This window comes from Podarcis melisellensis (genome assembly GCF_964234715.1).
Source record: "Podarcis melisellensis genome assembly, chromosome: 6".
Classification (NCBI taxonomy): domain Eukaryota; kingdom Metazoa; phylum Chordata; class Lepidosauria; order Squamata; family Lacertidae; genus Podarcis; species Podarcis melisellensis.
Window position 1 is genome coordinate 55416297 of NC_138538.1, and position 13232 is coordinate 55429528.

Sequence of the window (13232 nt, forward strand, 5' to 3'; positions counted from 1 at the left end):
TTGGAGCATCAAACAGGGAATGATACTACAAAGTTTACATGGCCAAACATTAGCATCATTAATTCCTTTCAGATCCTGATTTGTCACAGGAAGCCAACAAACTACCCTCCCCATTGATAGAAGTGGTTTAAATCCATTGGCATGGCATCCCTTCTGGAGAGGATAAAATTGCCAAATTGTAGGCAAATAGGCAACATTTTAAAATGGTTTAAAAAAAATATGAAATGTAACTTTTCAGAATTGGATGAAATTTGCAAGAAGGTTTACCCTTTCTGAGGGCAGCAATCCCACCAAATTTCAGAAGCTGCAGCTGTTTCCCCACAAGACTAATAGGTAGAGTTTAGAGTGGATTAAAAAATCACTTAATATCCTTGGGGGTTTTTTTGTGGGTAATTGCCATTGTAGTAGGAAACCTGCCAGATTACTGACAAATAGAGCTAGGTGCTTTTGTGCTAAGCACCTTTTGGGGTGGGAAGAACTAAAAGTAGGGGGACCTTCCAGGTAAAATATTTCCCTCTGATTCAAAGCTTGACATGTCAGCCACAATATAAGCTCTCCTTTTCCCTGTTGCATAATCAAGTTTAGAGACATGACTTTTGTTTTCAGCAGCATTTTCTAAAAATAACTGACTGAGGTGTCACAAAGGCCTTTGGGGGTTCCTGCTTTGCCTAAGGAAAAAAAATCTCTCTAAGGCATCCCGTATCGCATCAGAAATTGGAATTAAGCTGAATATAATGTGTATCTCTAATATCTGAACATAGGTACCACTTTTTTCAAAGTGGCACAGCACCAGTTGCAATGCATAAAAGCTAATTCCAGAGGTGTTTACATACACACAAGGGAGAGAGACTGTAACTGGATCTCTCCGCCACAGTCCAGTAGAAGCAAACTTGGCTCTCCAAGCTTCCCTACTCCTTTGCTGCCAGAATTCCCTGTGGTCATCGCTCTCCTCCCTTCCTTAGGACTTTTGGGGAGCTATGTTGGTCAGCACACTATTTTTGTGCTACCCCCCAACAACATCCTTGGAAAATTCTAGTTGTGCCTTAAGGAAGACCTGCATCCCCATGGGCAACCCTAGTTTCCAAGCACATTTATATCAGCATATGGCAGGTACAGCACCATCTGCATGAGAATGGACGAAAGCTGTGCAAGTAACGAAACCCCTATGAATGAGGAAAGTCAGTGCAGCATATCCTGTTTTACAAACACACTTTCAGCAGGACTACTGTGCAAAGAAGAAGAAAAAGGTAGTCCTTACCACAGCTTTCTTTGAGAACATGAAAGGTACGGTACCTCAATAATTTCTCTGATTTCACATTCAAATTCCAGTTTGTCCAGTTTCAAGTGTGCTGTCCCCACTTGCTTGTCACTTCTGAAAAAGGACCTGGGGAAGGGGGAGGCATGTCAGTGCAAGATTCAGTTTCTTCTCCTATCTTCCATGATGAGAATCAGCAAAAGAACCCCAAAAACTCTCAGGATCTCAAATTGAGACACAGATCCTTCCCAACTCATACCTCCAAGGTTAAAAGCGGGTTATAATGCCATTGTTCAGTAGTGCTACCAACAAAAGCCGTAGGCAGGGGTAAAAAATATTTTGCACTGTATAAACTAGAGAGCAGAATGATGTTAAAATGAACAAAAATCGCTAGTGTTATGTTCAGTGATCAGACGTGTTTTAGGCTAAGGAAGCAACTGAATGGAATGACCTATTTATTTCCAAATACGCCTAAAGATCATGGCTTGGTTCACAAAAAAAATAACAGTGCAGAACACTGCAGAAGCGGAGGGGATTCCCAGGTGCACAGGGAAAAGGCCCAATGCATTTTGATGAAAGTCTTCAGCAGCACCGAGAGGCAAAATTGTAAACACAGCAGCAGCAGCAGCAGCAGCAGCAGCAGCAGCAGTGTGCTTCCTGCAGGCTCCCTCACTTTCAAGTGAGTACAGATTTGGAGACAGAGCTTGCAGAAAAGCAGAGCAGTACTGCTTCTCAGTGGCTCTGAAGACTTTCCTCAAAACATGTCAGGCGTAATAAACTATCTCCCTATGAGCTCTGCCCCCACCCCTTCTCTTAGGAGGAGCCACAGCAAGGCTTGAGCTTATCTACTCCTATTTGTTTGAGTGCAAGGAAAGATTAGAGGCTTCTGCTTCTAGTCTGCAGCAAATTGCAAGTGCTCTTCAGCTGTTAGTCACATGAAAGGGCTACTGTGGTGGAAGGGGCTGTGGCAGGGACACGTTTTTAATACTACCGTCAAAAGCCATATGAGTCTTTCTGTCCCTGAAGTTCATAGCACAACTTCTGAAGTGGGGGTCCTGTTCCGCGTGTGGAGGCTTCAGACCTCAGAAATTACACCCCAACATGGCAAGGGTGGGAGATTCCATGTGACTTTGGAAGGTGGGGTGAAATGTACAGCCCTGCTACACCCTTCATGTGAATGGCTCCTGAAGAGCTCACCCTCAAATCACATTCAAAGGTTCTGGTTGCTGCATTTGGACAAAGGGGCAAACTAGAAAGAAAAGCTCTCCCTTGCATGTAAAGGAAGGAGCATGCAATCCTGCTAATGGCCTGTCATTTCATCTGAATCAAACCCACTTGTGGGGCTTGCCATAGTGTGAACTTAAGAACAGCAAACTCACCTATGGCCCTCCCTCTTACAGCTTAAAAATAGTACTGCCTTCCACACTTTTTGGCCACTAGAAATTTTGGATGCATGCTTACAAGAGACATGAGACCACTCCCGCAAACAGATCCTAATAATATTCTTTCCCACTGTTTTCTTCTAGCCTAAACAATCATGCACCCCGTCCCAATTAAGACACTTGTACAATCTTAAAACCATACACCCGTGAAACAGGAACTAAGTTGTAGTCAATGCTATATCACAATTATACATTATAGTGCTTATTATAAGCAAATTATTTTGGCCACTAAGGAATCCTTTCAAACAGTTTCTTTAACGCCAGACAACTTGACACTAAAGGCCACGCTGCAAATAAGGGCAGCTATTCTTACTGTTATATGCCAAATTGACTTAAGATATTCAGTGTGAGATACAGATGTAGCCTTGTAGTACTCAACCAAAAGGAGAAAAGCATCTGAAGTTCATCATGGAAGATTTCCCCTCTCCCGCACCACAACAGTCATGTGGGTGCATGTTCTGTTTCAGCTGTGGCTTAGATCCCTTGGGGGCAACAGGCATCAGAAGCAGTGAACTGGCCTGCTTGGCAAAGGGGATTCTGTGTTTTGATATGGAATCAGCACAAAAATGCATTAAGGTCTACAGGATGAAAAGATTGACAGCCCCTGATCCCTGCTGAACTGCCAGCCTTAGTATACAGGTCTAGTAGTATAGAGCCAACATTCTCAGGAATTTTCACAGCTTTTGGCTTTAGTAGAGTATTAACAACACCCAAATACAGCGCCTGTCAGTCATCTAAGAAGATCAAGCAGAAGACCAATATTACGCGACTGTAGTCTAAAAGTTCAAGCACTGCAAATGTCTGAAAGATGTATCTGCTGCATATGAGCAAATCTCTACAAAGACTTCAAAATAGTTCCTTCCCATATTCTCAATTATATCTTCAGCTACCCTGTAGCTAAAAATTTCAAACACACAATGATGCCTACAGATTGTATGTGACAAAGAGCTACATTTTTTTTAGCTCCAAAAGAAATCTGGGAATTGTTTTAAAGCAGAATTAACAAAGTCCTTGAGCTCAAGCAATCAAACTGTTTCCCCATTAGGCATGAACCCCTACTCACCCTTTGTGGAAGATTTCAAATTTAATTCCTTTAGCCTGAATCGCTCTTCGGAAACCTCTGTGATTTCGGTTAATGTTCAGCTTGAACAGCTGATCATATTCTGGAAATGCACAGACAGATAATCAGATACAAACAGCTGATGAGACAACTCTGAACCAAATAAAAGATCAAGAAAAGCATGTGGTCAACCCCTCAAAATAAGCAGGTGGGAGATATTTTGCCATGGAAAAACCTTTCAATCAAGTAGGCCCCACAGGTGCATGTCTGAGAGGTACAGATTGTACTGAATGACACAGTGACTTGGTCCCTACGTTTTCCTTTGCGAGAAGAAGCCAAGACAAAGGACTGCAAGTCCTTATGTATATTACCCTATTCAGTAAGTTTTATTTTAAAGAACCTGCAAAAAAAGTGCTACAGGATTCATGCTAAATAGCTGTGAAATAATAGATCCCAAACAATTCTATGCAGTTGGGGGTAAGAGGGTGACATCTTTTCTGTGGCAAAATGAACAGCAATGTTGGATTTCTAAGGGACAGAAAGCAGAGGGATCCAAATATTCCAGGGGCAAGTCGTTCTGGAGTCATATAGCTCAGTAGCAGAGCATGCACAGAGTTCTAGGCCCAGCCTTTGGCCATCTCCAGTTAGCCTGTTGAGAGCTGCTGCCACTATACAGAGCAGTGTTGCAAGTTAGGTTAACACCGTCACAGATGCGGAAATCGCTTAATTAAGAAACCCACAATACAAAATTACTACTGCTCTGAAATGAGAGTCTTTGAATTCTGTTCAGGTAGCCGATGCAAACATAAAATGGAACAAACCCTTTTCAGCCTAGCTCTGAAATGAAAATCCAAGAAAAGACAACGTAACGATGGCAATAATAGTATAAGCATATGCACCCACCTGGGCAGTTGGTATTTTTTATCACTGATGTTTTACTTTTCTGAGCTTGCTCCTGTTTTAATAAAAGCAAAACATGGGTTAACAAAACCCTAAAACTAAACACCTACAGCCACACACCATTAATATTCAGCAGAAATCACAACATCTTTGTTTGCTTTTCATTTGGAAAGAAAGTCCTGCATAAGTCTAGATAAAGTTTTCTTGGGCACAGCCCATTCAATATGGAACAAAATGCAAATACTGAGATTCAATACGAAATATACAAGAGATAGAAACAAACGGTGCATGGGGATGTTAAAAAGATAGGTTAGATCCAATGCTAGCATTGCAACCACCATTCAGTCATTTTGCTTTGCCGTAGAACAAGAGCCTGGTGCAGGTAGATTTCTCCGGGACCTTTTCATTTGTCTTCCTTGTCCCCAAGAAGGGAATGGGTATGGATCTTCAGAGGTTACAACAAACGTGCTCCAAAGAGATTGTTTAGCAATTACTATTCTTTTTAACAACCCAATCATACAACAAAACAAATTAACTTCTAGCCCAACGCACAGAAGAAGTCTCTAGGGAGTGAACAAGGAGAAGGTGACCCAATTACTGCCAGCACTTCTAGATGATATCCTAGTTATCAAGCAACATAGCCCTTTCTCTATTTCAGAGGCAGCTCCTTCCCCAGCTGCCTCTCAAGCATCACATACACAACCCTATTAGAAATGCCAGTCTCTTTTCTACTGTGATAAGGCCACCAGAGATGCCACCAGTGACCCTGCCTTCCTAACTATTCTCAGAAAAGCCAGTGGGGTTCTCTGTCCTTGCCTTTACTTGTGAAGACCAAGCTCCGCCCCCCCCCCGCACCACCATGGGCTGGTTGCTCTAAAGCAGGGATGTGTAAGTCAAGCCACTCCAGAGTACCACCTTTTCACTTTCGTTAATTCAAGAGAGCTGAAGGGTGGCATAATGGTTAGAGTGTTGAGCTATGACCTGGGAGACCAGGGTTAGAATTCCCACTCAGCCACGAAGCTCACTGAATGACCTTGGGCCAGTCACCATCTCCCAGCCTAACCTACTTCACTGGGTTGTTGTCAAGATAAAACGGGGATGAGAACGATGTGCACCATCTTGAGCTCCTTGGGAGAACAGGTGGTATATAAATGTAATAAGCTCATTTCTGTGTATCTCCCCCCCCCACCTCAGTGATTTCTTTTCAGCCTTGTTAACCCCCTTTAGCACATTCTTTCCCCTCCTGATCTGTCTGTATCCTTGTTTTTTCCTCTCTGTTTCTCATTAACACCCATGATCGTCTCTTTGCAGCACCATAGATCTTGCTTTGTCCCAATCTCTTTTGTCTCAGTTATCCCACTCACTTCAAAAGTTGATAGGGCTTCTCTGCACCTTTATTTTATGCTCTGCTTCTACCCCTGTCCTGATATTTACACGGCTGCTTGCTTAACACAGAAGCAATGCACAAGTCATCCATTCTCCCAATCTTTGCATATATTACATGGCGGCAAACTGAGGGTTTGCATCTGAATATACTTGATAGGGAACTGTCACCCTAGGGCCTAAAAATTAAGGAGGGAGCAAAAGCCTTGATGTGTACTCACTGTATTCGGGTAATGGAATTCAAATTTCACAAATGCGTCCAAATCATTGGGTGCCACACCTGTGCAAAGAGAGGAATTTAGCTGAGCAAACAGCCGCAGAAACAATAAGAAAAATGGGCCAAATCTTATGAACACAAGACTGCTGATTATCTCACAGGAAAGAAGAGGCCTCTACTCAGAGATGTTTGTTCCTGATTGTGACCCAATTTGCTTGATAAAAACAAAATGATCCTAACTACTGATTAACAGAGGTCAAGTTCTCAGCTCTATCAGCTGCAGGGAAGATTGCAGAGCAGGAAGGAATCTTAAAAATTCATGTCAATGGTAGACTACCTGGTGGAGCTGGTAGATTTATTCCTCGGACAATGATAAGATGCATTTCTGTGCTACTGAGTTCAGAAAATATTCTACAAAGCAAACAAAAAGAAAAAGTTTACTCCAGCAATCCGGAAGTACTTCACATTGCAATACCAAACGTAGTGAACATGTAGAAATAGGAATCATGAAGAAATACACAGCATGCTTGCTTTCTGACAACTAATTGCAGGGTGAAAACATGGTTTGTTGTTAGTTTATGAACCACAAAGCCTTGCTTAATCATGGTTTGTTTGGTCACTGCAGCCCAGGCACTCTCCAGGCTACAGAGGCACAAGGCAAGAGTAGCTGGAAAACCAACTAGCCTTGTCTGTTTGCCTACTGAACAAGCTGCAACTTAGTATTACATATGCAAACACAGGCAACATCAAGATATGAACAAAGTTAAAGCCCTTTGACTCAAGGGGCTGGGGGAGAATGGTCCCATTTTCGTGGCGGCCCCACATTTACTGAAATGCCTAGTTTCCACTATAAAACATTGGTCACTTTTTTGGGAACAGAAATTCACAGTATTCCAGGTTGCTTGTTCTTGTAAGGTTCAGAAAGGTTTTGTAAAGCTCATCTATCTACAGAGATAAGACATTTGAAACCTTCCCAACTTTTGGACATCCATACCTTACAATTTTAAAGGTTCTCTCTTCAAAGTGGTGGCTTGGGGGATCCAGCCCCTGGGCCTCTGCAAGCTGTAAGATGTCCAGATCTTTTTTACAAATCTGAGCCAGCTTCTCAAACCTGAAACGCAACACAGAAATACACAACATATAGTAAAAGTGAGAAAGATCAGGAAGCACATTGCCAGAGCTGCTCTGGTTTCATTAATGTTATCAGTGGGTGGCTGCTAAACTCATGGAGGCAGCTCCTACTCAAATGAGAGAATGGCTGGGCTCCACTTAAAGCAGAAATAGCTCCTTGCCAGAGGTCAATGGGAAAGCTGTCTAGAAACTGATCAAGCCGGTGGAGCACCAGAAGGACTTAGCTTTCATTACTGATGGGATCTGAGAGCTACCTTCATCAAGCAAGCACAGGGAGCAGAACACTGGTTGCTCACCATGAAATTTCCTTCTTGTTTGACATATGGAGACACCCACCATGTAGGCTGCAATTCTCCAGCCCACCCAACGTAGGGACATGCCATTGAGCTTCCCCTCAAGTGAAAAAGTCAAGTTACACTTTACATAGTTAAGATGGGAGGAACAACCTTTTCCCCAGCCACAAAATGACTAGACCCAAGGCATAAAAGCAAAATTCATTCTGCCAAGTGGAATTTGTATTGCACCCAATTGAGATGTGCCTTCAATGCTAAACTCATAATAAACCTACCGGGAAGTTTCAGATACATTTCCCAGATGTGTGAACTGCTTTGAATACTGCAAACATTTCTATTAAGAGAAAAAAGGAGGGGGAAGTCAGACCACAAGCTACCTTCAAAAACTGATCTGAGAGAGAAGCTGGCCATGTTCAGACCATCAAATCTCTTCAATAAGCTGAAATAAACATATGCAGTCGTTGCCTTCTGGGCAACCCAACCCAGCTCCAATGAAGCATTCCACAAGTGAGTATGCAGTCATCTGCATAAAATCTGCTGCTGGGTTATAGTATTAGTACAATAACTCACAGATGTTAACACTGCCACTAGAAGTTCTCTCGTTTCCTCTAAAACACACATACAGAGGACATATAAAGAAGGCAGCAACTTTTTCTGAGCACCTTTATTTTCAAATCACTTTTGAAAGGAGAGAGAGGGTCACTGATGCTTGTGCATATATCACAAAAGAACAACAGTTTAGAGTTGTATGAAAAATAGGCCAGTTTAAAGTATAGAGAAAGCCACTCCCGACATAAGGAGGGGGGGTTGCGGGCTCACGCCCACCTACATCCGCGCGGGGCTGGCTGTGGCCCCGCGCGACTTGGGAATCCTCAGGCCGCGTCATTCCCTGCACCAGCCAATCAGCTGGCGACAGGGGCGGGGCTAAGCGGGTCATTTAAGGTCGGGGGAGCCCGGGATCGCCCCTTTTCTTTCCCTCAGCCAGCTGCGGTTTCCCTCTCATCCACCCACCCTCTAGGTTTTCACTCGGACTTTGCTATGGACCTCGGTTGGTCGCCGCAAGGGGCCTGGTAGGAGTTTTTCCACTTGGCTAATTGGCATTATTTTGGAAGCCATTTGGTTTTTTCGCCTACCTCATAGCAAAACGTCACAACGCCTTTGGTTTTGGCGGTTAGGCATTGGTAGGCGTATTGTTATGCGGATGAGTTGGGGGGGAGGAGCGCCATCACCTCCCCCAAATGCTATGGGATAGTCTGATAAAGGACTCCAGGGGGCCTTGCCTCAGCCGAAAGTTATGGAGGCTAGGGCCTAAAGCGCACTCCTCGGGGAGCGCCTAGGGATGTGCATCTCAGGGTCTCCCCCTGTTGGTGTTAACCCTTTCTGGTTCTATGCCAGATAGTCTGATAGGACCAATGCCTAAAGCCAATACCGCTCTTACCTGTAATCAATAAAGCTGTGGCCATTTTTTGCCCAATTAACCTAAATTCTGGTGTTGAGTGTCTTCATTTATTCCAACGGGGGGGGGGGGGGATCGCCACACAACATTCTGCTTCCACTACAGGACCCTTAGCTATCAATAATGCTATAGGAGAGGAAGGAGTCACACACCTCATGCTGGTCTCTCATTAGCTTGATGAGCTGAACGTACACCTCTTCTGCTTTCTGAGAGAGTCTGAGATCTTCATGATGTATGATAATAAAGTCACCTTCATCATCTGTAGGTGGTGATGGCAGCTACACAGAAACACGCAATACATGTCAGAGCTTATCTGGTAAAATTGTGACAGAGAAAGGTGAGCACAGGGACACTCATTCAGAGCAGATAAAAAAAGGGGTGGGGGAAGGATATCAGGAAAGGGTAGCAGGATACTTTCAAGGTTCCTGCCATACTGAGCTAATATGCTGTTAATGCACTCTTCCCCACCCAATCTAGTGTCCTCAACATGCTACAGACTACAACTCTCATCACTGCATGGCTGCTGGCTGAGGCTGATGGGAGTTGTAGTCCAAACCACATTGGAAAGGCTGCGCCAATACATCAGTTTTCTGAGACCTGCAGGAAACGACTAGGAATGATACATCCAACTGTCTTGAATTTCCAACAGCACTGCAAGCATTTATCAATATGAGAATGGAGAAAGCCAACTAGTGACTGCAAGTTTACCGCATTCCACAAGTAAGGTGTTAAAAAAATCTTGAAATGCCCTACCCTTCTGATCATTACCACAGCAGTGCTTCAAGATACCAAACAAGAAAATAGAAGACCAAAGGATTCCAGGGCAAATATAAATAGTTGACTACAGCTGATGCATATGAAAAAAATTGACCCACTAGATCAGGGGTTGTCAACCTGGTCCCTACCGCCCACTAGTGGGCGTTTCAGGATTCTAGGTGGGCAGTAGGGGGTTCTATGGCACATGCTGAATCCTCCTTCCATCGAGCACTGGTAGGTGGTAAGGAAATTTTACCATCAAGAAAGATGCATTAGTGGGCAGTAGGTATAAAAAGGTTGACTACCCTTGCACTACATTCATATATGTTAAGGGACAACCATAAACCCAGTCAGTTCTGTTCATCTTCCAAACTGGAGGCACCCAAAGTAACTTAAGGCAATATGTAAAAACAAAGTCTCATTTTTGTAACCTGCACGTATGTATTTTTATATGTATGAAAACTGCATAAATGAAGGCCATCTAGGCAACAGAATTAGGTGCCTCCCTCTCCTTATTCCCTACTCTGAAGTGGCTAGAAAGTACAAAATAGTAACTCAGAAGAGGCAATTTTGATGGCTGAGAATAAAACATACAAGCAAGCTCCCATTTACATGCAGGTTACGTTCCAATGCACCACACGTTTAAGTGAGATTTTATATAATTAATATACATATGTACAAATACATATACGTGTGTGTGTGTGTGTGAGAGAGAGAGAGAGAGAGAGAGAGAGAGAGAGAGAGAGACTGGGTGCAACTGAACAAATTCAGAATTTCAAAAAATGTAAAAGGCTCCTACAATTCAAGGAGAGGAGGCAGGGTAACAGCCAGGATAAGAGTGCAGGCCTATGGTCGGGACCAACTGCAGAAAAGCTTGCCTCTCTCTTAAAAGAATTACAAGCTTTTCTGAAATTAAATCCACAAGAGCTGTGTTCAAAGGCAACAAAGGACATCAGATGACAGATAGTGGTGTGAACAGTGCTTCCTTCAAAGCAGGCCTGATACACTCTTAGGAATCTTTCTACTAACCTTGGAAATGTCGACCAGTTTGCCACTTTTTGCCCGCTCGATCTTTGGCTCCAAGCTCTTGGCTGTTCTTAGGAAGGCCTTGGCTTGCTCCAGATCATTTCTCTTCTTTGCCTGGACTGCAGCCTTTAAGTACTGTTTCCTTCTACTCTCCAGGAATTCAAGGTGCTCTAAAGCTGCAAAGAAGCAAAACAACAGGGGTGTTGTCATTGTTGTTGGCAGCAGGGCTTCCTTCCCCTGGAAGCAGCCAGGCCGCTTGCAGCGGCACCCGCGTCCTTGCAACAAGCAATATGTGAGAAGCGCAATAAAACAAAGTGTGCCTGTGCTATGGGAGGAGAGAATTTATTTATTTATAAATTTATAAAATTTATAAACTGCTTGATTGTTAAAAAACACATACACTCCCTCAAAGCAGTTTACAATGAGGATAAACAATAAAATTACCAGTAAAAACAACTAATTTAAACAATAAAGTAATAAATTCAGCAGTAAACCCAAAAGATATTAAAACATACACCCACATTCTACACATCTGGGTCAGCTCATCTAAACAAAAATGTTTTTAGCAGGCGTCATAAAAGCTACAGCGAAGCTGCCTGCCTGATGTCAACAGACGGGGAGTTCCAATGTGTTGGCGCTAAGACCCTATCAGATTGATTCCTTGTGAAATGGGCAGCAGTTGTTGCTTGTAACAGTGCCAGTTCTGCAGACTGAAGGTGAGTGGGCAATATAGGGGGGTAAAGCGATCTTGCAGGTAAACTGGTCCCAAGTTATTAAGGGCTTGATATACTAATAGTAACACCTATAGAAAGCCATTTCCTGATTAGCTGTATTCCCACTCTGCACACGAGGCTGTATGAGAGAAACAGAAGGTTTTCTCATCCCAGGGACGCACAGAATAGGCAGTAATGGTGCAGAAAGAAATGTGTGGCAGTGGCTTCTATTTATTTCCGCCCTCACACCGTAGCTTCTCCGGTGCGCAATCTGCCCAGTCATCCACAGCCACATCCATTAGATAAAGCCTTGCTTGCCAGGCTTTGACTCAGGCGGAATACTTGAACTGTGTGGGGGAGCTCAACATTTGCAAGCAGTGGGGGAGGACATGAAAAAAGAGGGGCAGAAAGGACACTTCTCAGGGAGGCAAGAACTTTCACTAAGCCTGCCAGGTATCTTTATGATGTCCTTTCCAGAGAGCACACACTAGCTCTTCCAAGCTCCTTAAAGTAAGAGAAAAAACAGACCTAGCCAAGAGGTAGTCCTGTTTTCTCAAATGCAAGCTTGCCATCTGCATCCAAGCTGTGGAAATGTGTGGCATGTCTCCACGGAACACTGTCAAGCATGTGTCATTGAACTGCTTAGGAGGAAGACAAAACACTGACTAGCTTGAACCAGTGCAAGTAGCAGTGTCCTGGTAGTTATCTTGATTACAGCAGGGGGTCTGTCTGTTATGTGCACATTTAAGGTCAGAATAGGAATCCGTATTAGTCACTCATTTGCTGTCCAGATTCTACATACCTTTCTATTCTACTGAAAGGGAGGGCTTGTTAACATCTTACGAGCACTCCAAACACAGCATTTCACAGCTCAGAAAACGAAAAGCCAACAAGGGCTTTGTCCCAATGGCTTCTTCTGTTAAGCCTCACTGAACTTATTTCTTGCGTACCATTTTTGTCTTGTTCTATCCTCAGCGTGAACAACTGTTTCCCCCTTTTCCTTCCTAACATCCTTTAAGTATCTAAAATACATCACCTCCTAAGTCTTGCTTGATGTAAATGAAATAAATACAACTCTCAGCCAGCTTTTTGAGTCCTTACCAACTGGAGAGATGTGCTCAGTGGATGCAGATTTCTCTGGGGCTGCTACTGGGGTGGGTTGAGAAATATCTTTCTCTGGAGAGGTTTCTTCCGGGATTACAGCAGATGGCACAGTTATCGGCTGAACAACTTGCACTGGCTTCTTAGGCAGCTGAGTGGGCTTCTTGGGAGCTGGAGCCTGTATGGAAGGCTCACCCTAGTGGGATCAGAAAGGAATTGAATGCAATGAGCAGGAAATTCAGATATAGGCCCAAGATGAGGACGGATACTAAACAAATGGATCCCATTACAGCAGCCATCTGCTGTGGTGCTACAGAAGAGAGACCTTTTTTTGTGCTAAAGGGATCAGAAAGTCATCTTAAGAGGCTGAAAAACTTAATAACAGCACTGTAGTCATCATCACTAGGCCGTCTTCAACAAAATGGGTTATAGAGTGATTCATCATCTGAAGTCCTAGTGCAGAGTGTGGCTTAACAGGAGATGAGCTACTACTAGGTAC

At 43.5% G+C, this 13232-nt stretch overlaps 1 protein-coding gene across 3 annotated transcripts in view; it reads right to left on the minus strand.

Moving 5' to 3' along the window:
- Positions 1-13232, minus strand: part of CC2D1B (coiled-coil and C2 domain containing 1B) — a 37290-nt gene that overhangs the window by 1858 nt on the left and 22200 nt on the right. For all 3 annotated transcript variants that reach the window (XR_014169260.1, XM_081914613.1, XM_081914614.1), the window contains exons 14-23: positions 12734-12929; positions 10923-11095; positions 9290-9415; positions 7957-8015; positions 7252-7368; positions 6595-6668; positions 6262-6320; positions 4661-4712; positions 3761-3860; positions 1294-1384 (exon numbers count right to left, since the gene is read on the minus strand). Coding sequence is in view for 2 of the 3 variants with exons in the window: in XM_081914613.1 (XP_081770739.1) it covers positions 1294-1384; positions 3761-3860; positions 4661-4712; positions 6262-6320; positions 6595-6668; positions 7252-7368; positions 7957-8015; positions 9290-9415; positions 10923-11095; positions 12734-12929 (1047 nt within the window). In the remaining variant the exon portion in view is untranslated. The remainder of the gene's footprint in view (positions 1-1293; positions 1385-3760; positions 3861-4660; positions 4713-6261; positions 6321-6594; positions 6669-7251; positions 7369-7956; positions 8016-9289; positions 9416-10922; positions 11096-12733; positions 12930-13232) is intronic.